This window comes from Hyperolius riggenbachi, chromosome 9, assembly GCF_040937935.1.
Source record: "Hyperolius riggenbachi isolate aHypRig1 chromosome 9, aHypRig1.pri, whole genome shotgun sequence".
Classification (NCBI taxonomy): Eukaryota; Metazoa; Chordata; class Amphibia; order Anura; family Hyperoliidae; genus Hyperolius; species Hyperolius riggenbachi.
In genome coordinates, this window is record NC_090654.1 from 121,537,602 (window position 1) to 121,558,477 (window position 20,876).

At 43.0% G+C, this 20,876-nt stretch overlaps 1 protein-coding gene across 1 annotated transcript in view; it reads right to left on the minus strand.

Moving 5' to 3' along the window:
• Positions 1-20,876, minus strand: part of VPS39 (VPS39 subunit of HOPS complex) — an 89,944-nt gene that overhangs the window by 31,405 nt on the left and 37,663 nt on the right. Inside the window, exons 8-16 of the mRNA XM_068254924.1 lie at positions 16,610-16,793; positions 14,168-14,288; positions 12,595-12,715; positions 12,309-12,438; positions 10,710-10,852; positions 5,398-5,541; positions 3,893-4,034; positions 3,708-3,794; positions 371-444 (exon numbers count right to left, since the gene is read on the minus strand). Of these exons, the coding sequence (XP_068111025.1) occupies positions 371-444; positions 3,708-3,794; positions 3,893-4,034; positions 5,398-5,541; positions 10,710-10,852; positions 12,309-12,438; positions 12,595-12,715; positions 14,168-14,288; positions 16,610-16,793 (1,146 nt within the window). The remainder of the gene's footprint in view (positions 1-370; positions 445-3,707; positions 3,795-3,892; positions 4,035-5,397; positions 5,542-10,709; positions 10,853-12,308; positions 12,439-12,594; positions 12,716-14,167; positions 14,289-16,609; positions 16,794-20,876) is intronic.

Genomic DNA, 20,876 nt, shown 5'->3' on the forward strand with positions numbered 1-20,876 from the left:
CTTACTTTAGGGGAAACACGGTACATTTTGTGTTTGGGGGGCCAGTGAAAAAGCCTCGGAGGGCCCCATTTGCCCCGCGGCCTTAGTTTGAGGACAACTGATTTAAAGCATTGCCAACTTTAGAAACGTTACTCGCCTTCCTCTGGATCAACAGTGATATGTGAGGGAGCAGGCTGGAGTTGTACTTTGTACTGGTTGAACTTGATGGACGTATGTCTTTTTTCAACCAAAATAACTATATAACTATGTAACATTTGACAAATTTTTCTTTGGCATTCACGTATAGAAACTACAGCATAATTTGTGATTTAGAGATTTCACCTGAAAATAATTAATGGTTAATGTGAACCCTTATCTTAGAGCAGTTTACCTTTAGGCCATCTTCGGGGTGATCCCTCAAAACCCATATACAGTATTCAAATATTAGAGAGAGATTTTCTGCTCCTGTAGAATTGAAAAAGCCAAAACTTACATACGAAATGCAACATTTTTCTGTTTTCCACAATCATGAAAACAACATTTTAAAAATGGACCTGTGATGTCTAAGAGGAAATAAGTTGGAAACTTACCTCAGTAGGAGGAAGCCCCTAGATAGTCCAGAGGTTTCCTCGGTCTTCCAATGCCCCTCCTGCACTGTGCTGGTACCCTCTGAACAATTATTAATATTGACCCTAAAATAAGACCTCCCGGAAAATAAGCCCTAGCTTATACTTAAAGCATGCCTGAAAATAAGCACTAGCAAGTGACATTTCCTAGTTTCTATCCTGTACTTTTCCATACATATTGCAGCAGTCTGTTGCTTCCTGTTTATGACATACCCACCAATTTACACAGACTCCTCAGTGTTTCATTCATACACATTGCTCTCTAATGCTGGGAATACACGGTTCGTTTTTGCCTTCGTTTAAACCTTCGATTCGTTCGGTAAACGAATCGAGTGTTGAAAACGTATGTGAAAATAGTCATAATCTCATTATAGTTTCGATTAATAGACCCCAAAAACGAACGACTAGTGATCGAACATGTTTGATATTATCTCTCTTTATCCATCTAATCGAGCCATTGGTAGGCTTGATGGCTGTTCAGATCGATTATATATTCGTTTATGCTAGTCCGTCCCTGTAAAAAGGGATTTTCGTTTCGTTTCTTTGCAGCCTTCGATCATTGGAAAAACGAAACCATCAGAATCGGAAAAAAAAAACTAAACCGTGGGTGGTGATATTAACCGTATGACTGATTATTTCGGGATCGAAAAGGACAAAAGGCACAATCGAAACGAAGGTTTAAACGAAGGCAAAAACGAACCGTGTATTCCCAGCATTAGACTCAACACCCACTGCTGTGTGTTACAGAGCACGGTACTTTTACACACACAGGCATCATTCTTAGGCTTTCAGCAATTAAACTGCTTTCCAGCTTTTCGTCTAATTGGCAGAGATCAGCTGCTGCTCACCAAGTGGGTGGTGCTACTATGTCAGATAGTACTATGTCAGGCTGCTAGGACTGATCAAGAGGAGCTCCGTTGCTTGAGTCCCCAACTCTAAAGGTGGGTACACACATCAGATAAAAGTCTTTGGAAAATGAAAGATCACAGAGCAATTTTACCCCCTTTCATGTAGTATTAGAGCCATACTCTACACAGTTTATTCTATTGAGCTGAACTCCCCATCAGATAAAAATCTTTGCAAGATGCTGCACACAAAGATGCTGTACACATGCAACAGATCAGTATCTGCAAAAGATCCGTTCCTGCAAATTGCATTCATAGTATATGATATCTGCAGATCTCATACACATCTTTAACCTCCTCGGCGTTCTATTGAGATCGCCAGGGAGGCTGCGGGAGGTTTTTTTTTTTAATTAAAAAAAAACTATTTCATGCAGCCAACTGAAAGTTGGCTGCATGAAAGCCCACTAGAGGGCGCTCCGGAGGCGTTCTTCCGATCGCCTCCGGCGCCCATAATAAACAAGGAAGGCCGCAATGAGCGGCCTTCCTTGTTTTGCTTAGATCGTCGCCATGGCGACGAGCGGAGTGACGTCATGGACGTCAGCCGACGTCCTGACGTCAGCCGCCTCCGATCCAGCCCTTAGCGCTGGCCGGAACTTTTTGTTCCGGCTGCGCAGGGCTCAGGCGGCTAGGGGGGCCCTCTTTCGCCGCTGCTCGCGGCGAATCGCCGCAGAGCGGCGGCGATCAGGCAGCACACGCGGCTGGCAAAGTGCCGGCTGCGTGTGCTGCACTTTATTTGATAAAAATCGGCCCAGCGGGGCCTGAGCGGCAGCCTCCGGCGGTGATGGACGAGCTGAGCTCGTCCATACCGCTCAGGAGGTTAACAGACATTCATCTGCATATCAGACAATCATCTGCAGATCCAGATTCATCCTGGTGGTTCTGATCTGCAGATGATTGTCTGTTAAACAAGGTGTGTATGAGGTTCTGCAGATATAGACTATGAATGCATTTTGCAGGAACAGATCTTTTGCAGATACTGATCTTTTGAATGTGTGCAGCATCTTGCAAAGATTTTTATCTGAAGGGGAGTTCAGCTCAATAGAATAGACTGTGTAGAGTATGGCTTTCATACTACATGGAAGGGGGTAAAATTGGTCTGTGATCTTTCATTTTCCAAAGACTTATCTGATGTGTGTACCCACCTTTAGAGGGACAAATGCCTTTACACTGACAGACCCGTATGGGCTAGCCAGCAACTGTCAGAGGTTAGATCATTCACCAGCAGGCTTGCCAGGGTCTCCACACACCTCCACATCCATTAACATACGTAACTTAATTCTCAAAATATAAGACATGCCCGAAAATAAGCCGTAGGAGGAAAAATGAATATAAGACAGTGTCTTATTTTCAGGGAAACACTGTAGCTTGTGACCTAGCTCCCCTTCATTTACGAGCGCAGCCACACTGCAAAGGCACAAGGTACAGGTTTTTTCTCTGAGCACAAACCGCTCCATGCAACTGTGCAGGTGCAAATCCACAAGTGCCTTCACAGTGCGGACACACAAGTATGTGGAGGGGGTGGGCACAGCCAAGATAAAAAGGGTCCCAGCTGGCAGCACAGGGATCGTGGAGGACTGGTGAATCCTCTGGATCATATGGTGGTCTTAATGGTCTTGTATCTGACATTATGCACAGGTAAAAACATTTCAAGCAAATGGGGAAGCCAGGCTGTGGGCACTAAAGAGTTGTCCATTTTCCACAGTTGGTAGCAAAATGGGGCAGTATCATACCAGCCAGTTTGTGGGCAACGATGCATTAGCTTTGAGATTTTCCAGCCTAAAGAAATAATGACTTAATGGAGCATTTATTTCTCTCTTAGCTGCTCTGCATCCCAACAAATTCTATAACGGTCTAAATAGATTGCTTGGATCCAATGATACAATAATACATTATCTTGACATTGAATCTAGGCCAACAGACTTTCTATTGCGACTCTGCTCTGTGATGCAAGCCAACCAAGGTATAGGCCTCTCTACATATCACCTACTCATGTTTTAGGATTAGGGTCAGGCCGCTAACTATGTATTTTTTAAAGGTAAGAGCTGCTATGGCACCAATGTATAACTACCTAAATTACTATAAAATAGTATGACTTGTCCACTGGTGCAGACTGACATGTAATGAATTGAGATGCTGACAAGAATCATGATATGTCACCTGCCAGTTCCACTAATGAACGAAGAACTAATGGACTCACCTAAACGTTGCAGGTACTGGACTGTCCTTTCATGGCCCTTCAAGGGAGAGTTGGCTTTCTTTGACTGATCAACAAGAACCACAAGAGCTGCAGAAAAACAGAGAAAAGGAAAAATTGTAGTATTACACATAGCTGCAATAAATGTCACATAACTGTAATGAAGTCTACAGAATCACAGAACTCACCCTTGTCATGCAGCCCTTTCTTCTCATAAAGTATGATGAGCTCACTATACTTGTGGGCCTTTTTCAGGACGTGTTCACTCTCTTCCACATGGCAATGATTATTCTCCAGCCGTAACAGTGGAGCCACCAAAGCCACATTTGTCTACCAGAAAAGAATCAAGACTGCTTATTGTAAGCATGTAAAACAATAGTAACCACCGAGAAGGACTGCTCTAAAGATGGAGATGCATAGGGAATGATTACAATGTTACATGAACATGAATGCCAATTTGAACATAAATGAACTGAAAGATGATAAGGCACACACTAACGTTAATCAATGGGCTAGTTAACATTTGGAAGCATTTTTTGCACGCTGAAAAAAAATTACTGACATCCTGCAGCAAATTCTGCACATTGTGCTTTTTCTTTATCAATTATATTAGCTGCTATGAAAAAAATGCGCACATTTTTTCTGCAAACACACATGGTGTGCAGAAAACACGCAGAAAGACGCACACAGAAGACTGGAAGACAAGTGTGTCCCCTGCTTTAGTTAGCACTATAGACAAATATTCTGTTAACATTGCTTCTACCCATAATAGTTAAGGTCCCTTCCCCACTTATACGCTGAGTGCAATACAGATAGATGCAGTAACGCGTGGCAGGTTCTATTCATTCATAATTAACGGGATCGCACTGCATCTGTGCAAAATTTCATTTAAACTCGAGTTGTGTCACTGCGCTGAATTCCAATGCACTGTTACAAACATCAGAAAGTGCACTCTATGCTCTTCTGATGACCTTGCGTGTGCGCTACTGAAACTGAGATCAGCAACGCACAAGTGAGGAAGGGACCTAAATTTTTTTTTAAACACAAGCATGATAAGCCATATATGGTAGATTCTGCTAAACATCTACCAACAATTCCAACTGCTAGGAACAAGGGATGGTCAATGAAATGCAAAGAATTTGTAGTTGATGCAGGATTATGCCCATTTTGCATGCAAAATTATGCAATTTGAAATTAGTCTAATCGAATTCCACCTTGACTGCTTTTGATTGGTCTCTTTCAGAGCTGCATAAACTTGCATACAGAATTTGCATAATCTGGTATCGTCTCGGAATTCTTTGCCTCTCATTGACCTTTTTCCCTGCTAACAGCTTGCTGCATAAACATGTAGGTACATTATCTTCAAGTTACACAAGTAAGCCTTGGCTCATGCCAGATCTGCTGCCCTGCATTTTGACAGTTTGTGTAGCAGACTCAAAATGGATGGGTCAAGGACTGCAATGATTTTCTAGGGGTCAGTTCACATTAACCTCTCCTGTTCAGGTCTGTTGCATCAAACTCCAACCTGCACACGTTTCCAAACCACTGATGAATGGGGCTCCCCTGCTGGGTAATGGCAATAGACCCTTCTAGTGACACAGCACATACATCAATATGGATACAGTACTGATCTGACAGTGTAAATCCTGCATAACTGTTCTTATGTAGATGTGGTTATTGATTACTGACTCACATGCAAGTAACACTTGAGTAGAGTGGTGTCTATGATCTGTAGAAGTTTCTTCTTGGACTTGATGGTTGGAGTTCCTTCCATAAGTGGAGAGGTGGTAGAGTGGTAATCTGTGTCATGAAGCTTCTTCACCAAGTGACTTCTTTTCTGATGGTTCATGAACAACAACATTTATCATACAAGATTGCAGACTTTTTTTTCCCCCCACCATCTCACCATTAAACTACTTAATAAAAAAAACAAAACAACTGTAAAAAGAGTGCCCGAGCTAAAGCTTGGGTACAAAATTAGTTAACTAAAGAGAGGGAAGCCTCAGGATCCTATTGAGGCTTCCCTCTGTATTCTAATGTCCCCCGTCGCTGAGCGTCAAGGCATTGTAGCTTATCCTATCGAGGCGCACGGCTCCTCTTCTGCATTCATGGTCATGCAATAACTGACTGAGCCTGCATGCGCAGTGAGCCAGAGCCGCGGGCTCCATGTTACTGCGCATGAACGGGTGGGCTCACACGGCTATGAATAAGGAAGTGGAGCTGCACGGCTTTTATGTAGAGGAAGGTCACACTCTGCAACGGGAGGCTTTAGACAAGCGAGGGAAGTCTCAATAGGATCCTGAGGCTTCCCTCTCTTCAGTGTATGATCTTGTTTTGAACCCAAGATTTGGCTCGGGTTCATTTTAAACAGACTTACAAGCAAGCCATTAGATAACTTCTATCTGTGAACAAGTCAGTTCAGTGATATCAGTTCAGTTTGCAGTCATATCTATAAAAATATGCCCAGTCCTTAGGGCCCGTTCACACTGCACGCGTTTCCAGCCGCGTTTTGGAAATGCGTGCAGGAGGCCGACACGCATGACATCTTACAGTGCATAGAGTGCACTGTCTGATGTTCACACTGCATGCGTTTCGGACCTGTGCGGTCCGGGAACGCATGCTGCACGCAGATTTTGACAAAACGCGTGGCTGTCCCATTCACTTTTCAGTGATGGGATCAGCCACACAACGCACACAAACGCGGATGGCCATGCGTTCGTACGCGTTGCGGTCCGCACGCGTTCCGCACGCATGGCCATCCGCATTTGTGATCTGAACGGGCCCTTATACTTTTACTGGTTTCTAGACATCACAGTTCTTCAACTACTGCAAAAGATATTTGATGTGTTTTGCTTGTGTAAATCTTTGGTCTATTTTTTTTTCCAAATTGTAATGACTGACTAATTTCTATTACATTTACTGATTACAAATTACATTTTAACTGTTAACAGAGATTACTTTCAGGTTTTCTGCTGTAAAACATTTATTTTGGTTTAAAAAAAAAAAGTTACTAGTAATCTAATCAAACGTTATACAAAGCAAAAAAATAAATAAATAAAAATGAATTGGACAACTTTCTGTGTTCTAAATGTTGTTTCAATCTTGCTAATAGATGAAACAAAATAAATACTGTATACTAAAATTACAAAAAAAATAAAATAAATAAAAAACGTCTAACAACAATTCCTTAACTGACTGTGAAACATATCACTGTGATCCAAGCATACAGCAATAGACCGATTAATACACCAGATTATCAAACTGCTTGTTCTCAAGAAATAAGGGTTTCCCTACAAAATATACAGATCATGTGGTATGTTGCACATTACGGTCTCATGTGCAGATCAGCCAATTACATTTAGACATAAATGCAAGTATTGTACCCATCACTAACAATGCATTACACCAACGTTGGTAATACTCTGGTGACATTTTAGTAGGCATCTTTAAAAGACATCCGAGGTGAAAATAAACAAATGAGAAAGACAATTGTATCTATCCTTCTCCTAAAATGACTTTTTTCGATATCCCACAGCTTTTTTTTTTATATTCAATTCTAGTTTTTAGGTTTTTTACTGTTTCATTGACTCTGCTCAATGACACCATCGAAGTATGTTAGGGACCAAACCTATGAATTATTGACCCTTTTCATCTCTTTCCTGCTCCAGGAAGCCATTTACTAACAGGAAAGTATTTTATGGCTGTAATTACTTATCAGTGAGGGTTATGCTATAGTCTGACCCAGTCCGACCCGAATAGAAACTGTCACTTGCATACCTGATGTTTAACTCTTTAACCATTTAAGCCTTCTGGATGTAGTAGCTGCATCCAGAAGGCCATGTGCGCTCCCGTGGCCTTCACACGCGCTCCCGGCCGTGGATGGTTAGCCCAGGAATCAAACAATCGGGACATGGTGATGATTGATTCCTCTCCCTGGCAGAAAAAGGCGACCACTTCTCTCGGAAGCCTCGCTTTTTCTGACTCTTCCATCCCCCTACGTCCCTCTAAGCGTACATATTACACTTAGAGTGACGTAATGTAAATAAACTCATGGCTGCCATCTTGTATCTAAATAGTAAAACTACACCTAAATGTAAAAAAGGTAAAAATTAACATATTTACCTAAAAAAAAAAAAAAAAAAAAAAAATGATATTACTATTTACATCCCACCCTCCCAAAAATACCCAAATAAAATGTTTAACCACTTCACCACTGAGGGGTTTTACCCCCTGAGCACCAGAGCAATTTTCACCTTTCAGCGCTCCTTCCATTCATTCGTCTATAACTTTATCATTACTTATCGCAATAAATTGAACTATATCTTGTTTTTTCCGCCACCAATTAGGCTTTCTTTAGGTGGGACATTATGCCAAGAATTATTTTTTTCTAAATGTGTTTTAATGGGAAAATAGGAAAAATGTGGGGAAAAAATTAATTATTTTTCAGTTTTCGGCCATTATAGTTTTTAAATAATGCATGCTACTGTAATTAAAACCCATGAAATTTATTTGCCCTTTTGTCCCGGTTATAAAACCATTTAAATTATGTCCCTATCACAATGCTTGGCGCCAATATTTTATTTGGAAATAAAGGTGCATTTTTTTCAGTTTTGCGTCCATCCCTAATTACAAGCCCATAGTTTATAAAGTAACAGTGTTATACCCTCTTGACATAAATATTTAAAAAGTTCAGTCCCTAAGGTAACTATTTATGTATTTTTTTTAATTGTAAATTTTTGAATTTTTTTTTAATTACAAAAAAAAAATGGGGAGTGTGGGAGGTAATGAGTTAATTTTTTGTGTAAAAATCATTTATTTGTATGTGAAAAATGTGTAGGGTGTAGTTTACTATTTGGCCACAAGATGGCCACAGTAACTTTTTGTTTTAATGCGACCTCCAAGCGTCCTTCCGGAAGCTTGGAGGAAGTATAAGGAGGCTGGACACGTGAGTTTTTTCTCACAATGATCGCGCTGTCCATAGGAGAGCAGCGGATCATTGTGGGGCTTAGATCAACGAACGGGAATGGATTTTCCCGTTCATTGATCTCCGGGCGAGCGGGCGGCGGCGTGTTTACGAGCGGGCGCGGACAGCGTCGGGTACGTGGAAAGTACGGATTTCTCCGTCCCTGGGGGTTAAAGGATGGAAAAAGGGACGGAGAAATTCGTACGGGCGGGGGTAAAGTGGTTAATAAAAAAAAAAAAAAAAAAAATAATTTACCTAAGGGTCTAAACTTTTTAAATACCCATGTAAAGACGAAATATTTCTATTTCTATTTTTTTTTTTTATTATAAGCTTGTAAATAGTGATGGATGCAAAACGGAAAAATGCACTTTTATTTCCAAATAAAATATTGTTGCCATACATTGTGATAGGGACATCATTTAAACGGTGTAATAACCGGAACAAATGGGCAAATACAATACGTGGGTTTTAATTATGGAGGCATGTAATATTTTAAAACTATAATGGACGAAAACTGCGAAAAAATGAATTTTGAGTTTTTTTTCTTATTCTTCCTGTTAAAATGCATTTACAGTAAAGTAGCTCTTAGCAAAATGTACCACGCAAAGAAAGCCTAATAGGTGGCGGAAAAAACAAGATATAGATCAGTTCATTGTGATAAGTAGTGGTAAAGTTATAGGCTAATGAATGGGAGGTGAACATTGCTCGGATGCATAAAGTGAAAACGACTGAAGGCTGAAGCGGTTAAGGCAGAGAAAGAAAAAAAAGGAACAGACTAGTTATTTGTGTGCTTGGCACTATACATACACATGTCTATCTCATTATGTCACATCTCACCTCGGTTGTCCTTTTAGGTTCTGTGAAAGAAGTATGTGCTGATGTGTCTTGCTGAGACATGTTACACTCCTGTACATTTGTACAATAGAGGATATAGGTTATTGGCAGATCTTCTGCATTAGATTTTCGAATGTCCTTTTTAAATGCAGGATATGTGTGAGTTTCAAATGTAAATTTTTGTCTCGATTTTCAAATGTGAATATTTAATAAATATTGTACTAGTTATGAGGTTTGTGACAGCATTTGGTGGATGGATCACAGCGTGCGATCACCTGCCATATCTATCAGTCTAAAGGTGGCCACACACACACCATACAATTTTTGAATAAATACTTTTTCAATTCAAGAATTGCAGTCAATTTTTCAGAAGGATTGTCTTCAAAAATCTGACCAATGTACCACACACATGTTCAAATTTGGGGGGAAATTTTTTTCTGTACAACCAATTGTTGTTATCGAATTGTAGTAAAATTGGATCATTTTATTGTATGGTGTGTGGCCACCTTAACCACTTGAAGACCCAGCCTTTACCCCCCCCCCCCCCCCTTAAGGACCAGCACTGTTTTTTATGATCTGTGCTGGGTGGGCTCTGCAGCCCCCCAGCACAGATCAGATTGTATGCAGAGCGATCAGATCGCCCCCCCCCCCTTTTTCCCCCCTATGGGGATGATGTGCAGGGGGGGGTCTGATTGCTCCTGCCGGCATGTTGCGGGGGGGCACCTCAAAGCCCCCCTCCGCGGCGAAATTCCCCTCCTCCCTCTCCCCCCTGGTGATCAGCGCTGCACAGGACGCTATCCGTCCTGTGCAGCCTGTGACAGGATGTCCTCTGCCACATGGCGGCGATCCCCGGCCACTGATTGGCCGGGGATCGCCGATCTGCCTTACGGCGTTTACATTTAGTCTCCTGCGTTTACATTTAGTGGCAAGAATCTAGCTTTACCCATCCAGGGCCTCTTACAGTCCCTAGCAGTTGTCTCAGTCCCTCGCCACAGCCTCGGCCCTCCTTGGTGTCCCTGGCCCTGCCTCTGGTGGGGGGTAGGTGTGGCTGATTTATATGGTCCAGTGTCCTATCCCTAGGAGAGCATATTCCTCCCTCCCATGGCTTTAAGTGGACAGTCGTCATATACCTACACACACACACACACACACACACACACACACACACTATAGGAAGCACCTTTTCTCGTAAAGGCCGACCTTCTTACCTGGGTCAAGTAATCAATAAGAGCCAAATTAGCCTTCTCCAGTTCTGCTCCTGACAGTACAGGTAAGGGATTGGGATACTGCAGTTGCTTTTTGTAATCCGAAGGCAGCAAATCTGGATACATACCAATAACATGTGTAGGATCTGCCCAATAAATAAATAAATAAGATACACAGCCTGTAAGATATACTATGCTCAACCAATACCAAGTGTCAAAAAAAGTTGCTTATCCAGTAAAATTAGCATCATTAATCCCCTTAGGACTAGAGACTGCTGGTACCACAAAACTGGGTGCTTACTGACGAATCACTGCACATACCCACCGCTCTCCGATCGCCGCGGGCCCCTCTCTCTGCCATTGCTATGATGGCAGAGCTCTGTGCCGGTCAGGAGTTGCTTTCATTGGCTCCTGACCCTGTCCAATGTAAGCCAATGGGATTGGCTCACAGCGATCACGAGCCAATGAAATCAGCTCCTGACCGGATCACAGAGTGAACTGCGGCGGGGAGATCGGCGCGATCGGCGGTACTGCAGGGTGTAGATTTCAACCAATATGGTCCGGAAGCAGTAACAGGGAATCTGAAGTGAAAATAAACTTATGATATAATGGATTTGTTTGTGTAGTACAGCTAAGAAATAGAACATTAGTGGCACAGATATGAGTCTCATATGGTTTCCAGTACAGGAAGAGTTCATAAACGTCAGTTGTCATTTATGCAAGAGAGCTTCTCTGAGCTCTCTGATCCAACTTGGGTCAACTACAGTGCTGTTTTCTGAAGCACTTATTTCAACCGGTCTCTCACTGTTTGTCTGTTTAAGGTTTTTCTGCCAGGAAATTCAAAGGGTCATTAGCTCTGCTCTGTTTCATCATTTAAGATACAGAGTGTAATTTGTAAACTGGAAATATTAAAGAATGATGCAATGTTATAGAAAAAAACAACTATATAACTGAAAATAAAAAATATGAGACTTGTTTCTTTGCTACTAATCTTCTATTATTCATCCGTACTACACGTACCATACATTATAAGGGTTTCTTTTGCGCTTCAGTGTCACTTTAAGGTACAGTTTTCCAGTCCCATTCCCTAAAACCACTGATAACTAGATCAGGGTTTTCCAACTTTACTCTGCTGACTTCAGTATTATAAACGGCAGATCCTTTTCTTGAGTTGAGATATTTGTAATAAAAGGTGACATCAGAATCTGAAGCAGTGAAATCTTTGTATTTGGAGGAATATGAAACACTGTAGTTTGGAACAACACTCCTTGCTTGTTGGTTGATATAGCTGTATACTTTCTCAGTCCTTTACTATTAAGACTGCTACACACACCAAATTTTGATTGGCCAATCACTGATCGATTTTGAATACCATGACTTGAAAAGGGATCATCAGCATCACAGCTCACTGATAAATTCTTTAGGTTTTCTATACAGATGACTAAATGACTTCTGTATAGAGCATATATTTTTCAATTGCAGTCCTGCAGAACACATTTACTTATGACCAACCATTAGAAAGATTACTCTACTGTCTAGATAAATTGCTACAGGAAGGGGAGACAGCAGTAAACTCTGGCACCAAAAGGTTTGTCATCTTACCAGTGCCAAGCTTAGCAAACACCTGCATAGACTCATCAAAGCGCTTCTGGCAGAAGAGGTTGAAGGCATAGAGGTTCTGGATGTGATGGATCTGCTGCCGCTTCTCTGTGTCTGCATCATCTTTCATCCTCTAAAGTGAGGCACCAAAGTGATATAAAGATGCATTCAAATGATCAGAAAATTGAAAGGTGAACTTGAAGTACACAGAAATAAATTACTGATGAATGCTAAAATTTCATAAACAATGTATTATGAATAGACTATCCTCTGAGAACCAGGTACTTACTGCGAGCTGCAGGGCCAGTTCAAACTGCTTGTCCTGGAGTAACTGCTGGATCTGAGTGGCAATGGAGACCGGAACCAACCTCCAGACAAAGTGGTTGCTGGCCACATACACAATGTTTGCTCTAAGGATAACAAAGGGCATCAGAGAGTAGAATGCAGCACTTTAAAGAATCATTTGTTAAAATGTCACTAAAAGCCATATACATACAGTATGTGTGTGTAGAACTATCTATCTCATGGCAGTGCATACTGTATCATTAAATTATAACATTTGATGCATCTGATGCATACAAATACCCTTCACAATAGCTAGTATACCAGATAAGTCAACTTTCTACAGAGATCAGAGGTGAATTTTCACAGTTAATGCATGCACAGTGTATAGCAGGGGAAATAAAAAAAACAGACAGAGCACCCTAAACTGCAGCAAGCATCCATAGCTGTAACAGAGGATGAGGCTGAGGGCAATCACCTCTGCTTTACATGTAATCCAAAAGAAATGTAATCTGCTACTCAAAGAAAGAGCGCTGGAGTCTTCAAGGAATAAGACCAATGTGACACTGCCAACCAAGTCACTTTGACTACCTGCAAGCATCCTGCCAACCAAAGTTCACAGCAGCCTTAATCTTATTTTTAGCCCTTTATACACGACCTGAGGCAAAGTTAGGTAAGGTAAGAACAGGAAGTATGATTGTGCAGGATCCACATACCTCTGTGTGTTGTCTGCTCTGCTCCTGCCCCCCCCCCCCCCTCCCACCACCACCTTTGGCAGGAAGTTACATTTCTCAAGGCGTGATCATGGGGACCAATGATGAGAACGAGCAGCGGGAAAGACAACACAGAGGTTTGTGGATCCAGCATAAGCATACTTCTGTGCCTACCTTAGTTAGCTTTATCTTGGGTCAGGCATTATTATTATTTAGTATTTATATAGCTCTGACATCTTCCACAGCACTGTACAGAGTATATTGTCTTGTCACTTAACTGTTCCTCAAAGGGGCTCACAATCTAATCCCTACCATAGTCCTATTCCCATATATGTATTGTGTAGTGTATTGTCCTAGGGCCAATTGTAGGGGGAAGCCAATTTTGTGGTTATCGGTATGTTTTTGGAGTTTGGAAGGAAACTGGAGTGCCCAGAGAAAACCCACACAGACACAGGGAGAAAATAAAAACTCCTTGTAGATGTTGACCTGGGTCTGATTCCAACTGGTGACCCATCACTGCAAGGCGAGAGTGAAAACCACTAGGCCACTGTGCATTAATGTACCCCGTGAACCAGGGTAAAATATGTTAAATAAAGCACACAATGGGCTAGAGTACCTTTACAGAAGTGGCCTGGCTCTGCTTGTTTCTGCTGGGGTCTTTTTTGTCCAATCTTACCAAATCTATGTAGTAGAATGGTAAACTGAGTAACTATATTGAATGAATACTTTAGGCAGTCCCTCATATTACATAGAAATGGTAATATTTGAACAAAAAAAAAATTGGATCATTAGTGGCCACCTTTAGACAGGCTTAGCTTTAATGATGACAACAACTTTGAGTAGATATAAAAATAAATAAATGCTCACCCTCCGGACGTAACAAATCGAGGCCGTTGTAACTCAACGCTCTGCACCAGCAGGCGAGGCTCAAAGGTCCGAACCTCCACGTATCTTGGTAGGACAGCAACAATATAAGGAGGCTGATACTCTAAGATATATAAGGATTATTATTGTATCACGCAAAAGAGATAACGGAATAGACTGTTTCCATAACCAACACAAACTATTAAGTCTTTATTCTGACACACTTTTAGATAACTTAGGCACTTAAAATATATATGGTAAGTTAAAGGACACCTGAAGCAAGAGGGACATGGAGGCTGCCATATTTAATTCCTTTTAAAACAATACCAGTTGCCTGGCATCCTTCTGATCTTTCATGCACCAGTAGTGTCTATCACACACCTGAAACAAGCATGTGAAAATCCAGTCAAGTCAAACTTGAAAAATCTGAACTGCTGCTTGCTTGTTGAGCGTCTATAGCTAAAAGTATTAGAGGCAGAGGATCAGCAGAGCAGCTAGGCAATTTGCATGGCTTAAAAATATGACAGCTTCCATGCCCCTCTCAATTCAGTTGTCCTTTATGGTTTTTTTTCGAACATTCAACGTTTATGAATCATAAAAAAAAAAAAAAAAAAAAAAAAAAAAAAAAAAAAAAAAGGTACAAACACTACCAAAAGGTGTCAAATAGAATCATGAATATATACCACATATCTTACACAACTTCCACAGTCAGAGGAAAAATATGGTAGTTATATCATAAAAAAAGTTAAACGAAAATGGCAATATGCCATCATTATTGATATACTATATGTGCTGCTATTCAAGAACAGTGCAGAACTAAAAGATAACACATGGCGTATGAACCAGATCAGCTCGGACCAAACAGAGCTAAGTGCCCATAAAAAGGAAACAGAAAAAAAAGGGAAAGAGCAGAAACAGAAATGATAGGAGAGAAAATGTAAAGAAACAACAGGAGGAGAGCAGGAGAGAGACAATATCCTGAGACTCTTAGGACATTCCAATCATAAGTACATATGACTTTAGCTAGGAAAAGAAAGATGGGTTAAAAGTAAGATATCAGGATAATATCTCAACCCATTATGTTCTTATATGCATCAGATTCCTTGCAATGTAACTACACCGCCCAAGTCTTGTAGAACTGTTCTGATCTATCGTGAGCTGTAATAATGCCTTCCATCTGTTCTATGGAGTTTACCCTATCCCACCACTGTTTCATGCTGGGGGGCAGGCCTGATCCACAAAGCTGGGATGGGAGCTCTAGCAGCATTAATTAAATGCATAACCACAGACTTTTTGTAGGATTTCAACATCTTATTGTGATGCGGAAGATAGGTTTCTGGGGAGAAGTCTAGTGTGATAGTGGATATTTCTTTAATCCATTTATGAACATCTTTCCAGAAGGGTCTCCGTAATTGGCAGTCCCCAAAAAACATGCAAAAGAGAGCCTGTGTCAGAGTTGTAGCGCCAACAAGTGTCTGGGATAGACGGGTTTATTTTGTGTAGTAATTCAGGAGTTCTATACCAGAAAAATAGTATTTTGAAACCTTGTTCTTGGGTGAGTGTGTTCAAAGAACTTTTGTGGGCAAAAATAAAAATACGATTGCATTCTTCCAGATCAAAGGCGTGACCCAAAGCCAATTCCCATTTTATTTGCTAATGAAGTTTTTCCTGATCATTTTTCATGTTCACCAGGTAGGAGTAAAGGTGCGTACACACATGCGACTATAGTCGTTTGAAACGATCGTACCCCAATCAATTCAAACGACGATCGTTTAAAAAAAACAGCCAACGACCATCAAGTCTAACGACGGACGAGCTAGATCGGTGAAACCGAACGATCTAGCTTGGCGGATTTTTTCCAACGACGATCGCTTGCAAAAGTAGTACAATCGTTGGAAACTGTCGTTCGTACTAGGCTTGACATGCGCATTTCACTATTTCTCCATGGAACTTTTCATTTTTATGCGCAGGCGCAATAGTTGCTTTTACGTGATGTAACGTTCCTTCTAACGATCAGATCGTTACACAACTTTTAAAACTAACTTTACTTAGGTCGTTATTTCATCAATTAAAAGTTTGTTCGTCGTTGACAACGAACGATCGTTGTCGCATGTGTGTACGTAGCTTAAGTCCAAGAAACCATGTACCTTTGTGATTCAGAGCTAAGTAGTTTCTTTTCAAAATAAGTGGGACTTTTATCTAAATTACCACCTGATTTTAAGCTTTTAAATATGTTTTATGCAATTCTATTACACTATATAAACATAACTAAATTGCCTTTTATTATACAGTATGTACGGTAAGTAATATCAATTAATGGATCTGAGTTTATCATAGTTTACTCTAGAGAGCTGTAGATACATTATAAAAGTGAGGCTTTTGCCCAAGCTGCTTTGAATGAATGCTTTGAGTCTGTGCTGGTGCAATTGCACCACTGAGTCTCACCCATTGCCATCGGGATATCTGTCCAGTTCAAGGCACACTTTGGCGTGCAGGTTCCTTCCTCATTAAGCACCACTGTGAGATCATCCTGCCCTACTGCAACCTTTCCATCTCCCAGAGGCACCACCAGGGGTTCCAGCTGCTTGCCTGTTGGGAAGAGCTCCTTAATTGAGCCTTTGCCATCCACCTACAAAAGGGAAAAAAAAAAAAAAAACACAAGTAAAAGCAAAGAGTACAGTTAGCTCTCCTGGAAAAGTAGAAGACACAAAGTGGGACCTGTGGATGACTTAAAGAGAACCTGAGGTGTGTTTAAAGAATGTTATCTGCATACAGAGGCTGGATCTGCCTATACAGCCCAGACTATGTTGCTATCCCAAACCCCACTAAGGTCCCCCTGCACTCTGCAATCCCTCATAAATCACAGCCGTGCTGTGAGGCTGTGTTTACATCTGTAGTGTCAGTCTCAGCTGCTCCCCCGCCTCCTGCATAGCTCCGGTCCCTGCCCCCGTCCCTTCCCTCCAATCAGCAGGGAGGGAAGGGATGCAGGCGGGGACTGGAGTTCTGCAGGAGGCGGGGAGAGCAGCAGACTGACACTATAGAGATAAACACAGCCAGCTCTGACAAGCTGTTTGTCAGCAGCGTGGCTGTGATTTATGAGGGATTGCAGAGTGCAGGGGGACCTTAGGGGGGTTTGGGATAGCAACAGAGGCTGGGCTGTATAGGCAGATCCAGCCTCTGTATGCAGATAATATTCTTCAAACCCACCTCGGGTTCTCTTTAAAAGTCCGCCATCTTCCATGATCAGCCACTGGTGCATGGGTCAGAGCACTATCTAAATGATGTGGGGACAATTTCTCAGAGAAAAAAGGTCTTGAGCCCTCTTCAAAAATCCACACTAGCAGACAGGGCCGGATTTGTACTGTTTGCCGCCCTAGGCCAGCAATCACTAGCCGCCCCCTGACAACAGCAACGCGAGACACACACACACACCTTTTTGCCAGCAAAAGCAGCTTAGTTCCCCTAGCGTAGCCAGGGCCTCCCTAGATACAAGAAATAAGTAGCCATGTGCCACAACATTCAAGAATTATGTGGCCACATGCCGCCAGATAAAACTATTATGTATGTATGTATGTATGTATGTATGTATGTATGTATGTATGTATGTATGTATGTATGTATGTATGTATGTATGTATGTATGTATGTATGTATGTATGTATGTATGTATGTATGTATGTATATATATATATATATATATATATATATATATATATATATATATATATATATATATATATAGATATATAACAGAATTTAGTAGTCACATGCCTCTGGCTAAATTTACCAAGTAGTCACTAGAGATGTAGCGAACGGTTCGCCGGCGAACGGTTCCAGGCGAACATTGGGGGTTCGCGTTCGCCTGCGCCAGGCGAACCTTTGCGGAAGTTCGATTCGCCCCATAATGCACTATGAGGGTCAACTTTGACCCTCTGCATCACAGTCAGCAGGCACATTGTAGCCATTCAGGCTACAGTAAGCCCTGGAGCCCCACCACCCCTTATATAAGGCAGGGTCCGGCGGCCATTACACTCACTCGTGTGCCTGCTATTAGACAGACTAGGGCGAGCTGCTGCAGACTTGTTCTTCTAGGGACAGATTAGTTAGGTTCTTGGCTGCTTAGTTTGCTCCTGGCTGATTGTTATTGCTTTTATAGCACCCTAGCTCTTTTCAGAGCTCATCCTGTACTTTATTTTTTTTACTGTGTGTCAAACTGACACTTTTGTTGTATGCACAGCCTTGCTAATTGATAGTGTGTGTGTGCCACTGCCAGCAGCCCAGCACATTCAGTGACTGACTACCTGTGTGTGTGACAGGGAGCTGCACATTGTACTACCCAGTACTGCATATACCCAGTACCTGTTGTGTTTACTTAACCCACCTCATCACTGCACATAACTACCTGTTGTGTTGAGTAAACCCAGCTCACTGCATATACCTACTACCTGTTGTGTTGAGTGAACCCAGCTCACTGCATATACCTACTACCTGTTGTGTTTACTTAACCCACCTCATCACTGCACATAACTACCTGTTGTGTTAAGTGAACCCAGCTCACTGCATATACCTACTACCTGTTGTGTTGAGAGAACCCAGCTCACTGCATCCTACTACCTGTTATGTTGAGTGAACCCACCTCACTGCATCCTAGTACCTTTACTGTTCAGTGAACCCAGCTCACTGCATATACCTAGCATCCCCCCCGAGATGGACAAAATGGACAAACCATGTAGAGGAAGAGCTAGAGGCAGACCCAGAGGAAGGCCACCAGGCACCGGCAGGTCTGTGCGAGGTGGTGTTGCTATGATTTCGTGCGGACCTGGCCCAAAATACAGTGCTCAGAAGAAGGCACGTGCCATCACTTCCCAAAATCGTGAGGAGGTGATTGAGTATTTAACACAGAACACCTCATCTCCCGCAGCCACCAGCGCTACAACAAGCACCACATCCACTGCATTTGACACTACGCAGGAGTTATTTGGTGGTGGTGGCGAAATCACTGATTCCCAGCCACTACTGCCACAACAACAAGAAGGCGCAGGTACACTCCCTCATACGTCTGAGTTAGGTGGCGATAGTATGGACGTAACGTGTGTGGATGGGGATGATGGTGGACCACCTGAAGTTGGAGCACTTGAGGAGGTGTCTGAGGAAAGCGCAGCTGGCCAGGAGCATTATGATGACGATTATACGGATACCACATATGTTCCCGGTAGAGGAGATGACCAGGGGGACAGTTCAGAGGAGGAGTCAGAGAGGAGTAGGAGGAGACGACTCCATGATAGAAGCAGAGGGAGCTCGTCCTCAGAAACAGCTGGGGGCAGTGTCCGGCGTCATGTATCGCCAGCTATGGCCAGCCAGCACACATGCCCTTCAACGTCAGCTGCTGATGCCACCGTAGCGCCATCACCCCAGGGGGGGCTCAGCGGTTTGGAAATTTTTTCACGTGTGTCTCAGATCGGAGCAAAGCCATCTGTTGTCTCTGCCAGTAAAAATTGAGCCGTGGAAAGGCCAACTCTCACGTAGGGACAATTGCCTTACGAAGGCACCTGGAGAGAAGGCACAAACAGCTATGGCAAGAACACCTGAGGAAAAGCATCACCCCTCAAAAGACAAGCCACCCTCCTTCTCCTCTTCCTCCTTCAGGTGCATCGTCTTCATCCACTTTCTCCCTTGCATCTTCACAGCCACCCTCCTCCACACCGCCTCTTCCCTTCAGCGGTTCCTTCTCCTCTGCCCACAGCAGTACCCAGCTGTTCGTGAAGGAAGTATTTGAGCGTAAGAAGCAAATGTCTGCCAGTCACCCTCTTGCTCGGCGTCTGACAGCTGGCGTGGTGGAACTATTAGCTCGCCAGCTATTACCATACAAGCTGGTGGAGTCGGAGGCTTTCCGTAAGTTTGTGGCCATTGGTACACCACAGTGGAAGATACCAGGCCGCAATTATTTTTCACAAAAGGCCATACCCAAACTCTACCGTGCAGTTGAGAGGCAAGTGGTGTCATCTCTGGCACACAGCGTTGGGTCAAGGGTCCACCTGACCACGGATGCCTGGTCTGCCAAGCACGGGCAGGGCCACTACATTACATACACAGCCCATCGGGTCAACCTGGTGACCGATGGCAGCAAGCAGGGAGTACGTGGCTGCGCAGAGGACCGACTTGTCACACCTCCACGGCTTGCAGGCAGGCCTCCAGCCCGGAGCAGTGCTTTTCAGCGCTGCTAGCTTTGGGCGCAGCCAGCGCCGCCATAGACTGTAATGGGAATCAGTCTATAGCGGCGCTCAGTGAGGAAGGTCGGCTCCGGCAGAAGACGGAGCCGAAGTTGCCTAAAAAACACAATAATTCGGCCTCCAGCAATCGCTGGAAGCCGAATTATTTCATTCCCCCACTATCCATGTCGGCCTGGAGGGGGAATAGTAATTAAAACGCCCCGGACTTGTGCAGAAGCAGGACCAGCCATTTAACAGCTGGATCCTGCGCCCAAGTCTACCAGCGCCGTATTCAAATGTACGCCTCCAGCCACCTCCTCTCCACCTGCTATCACCGCTTCGCTGTCATCATCCTCCTCCTCCTCCTTGGCTGGTGCCGCCATCTCCTCTCCAGCTACACAGCCCCAGCACCCCAGGGCCTATGCTGCATGCCAGGTACGACTGTGTCACGCAGTGTTAGACATGTCTTGCCTGAAAGCGGAGAGTCACACTGGAGCAGCTCTC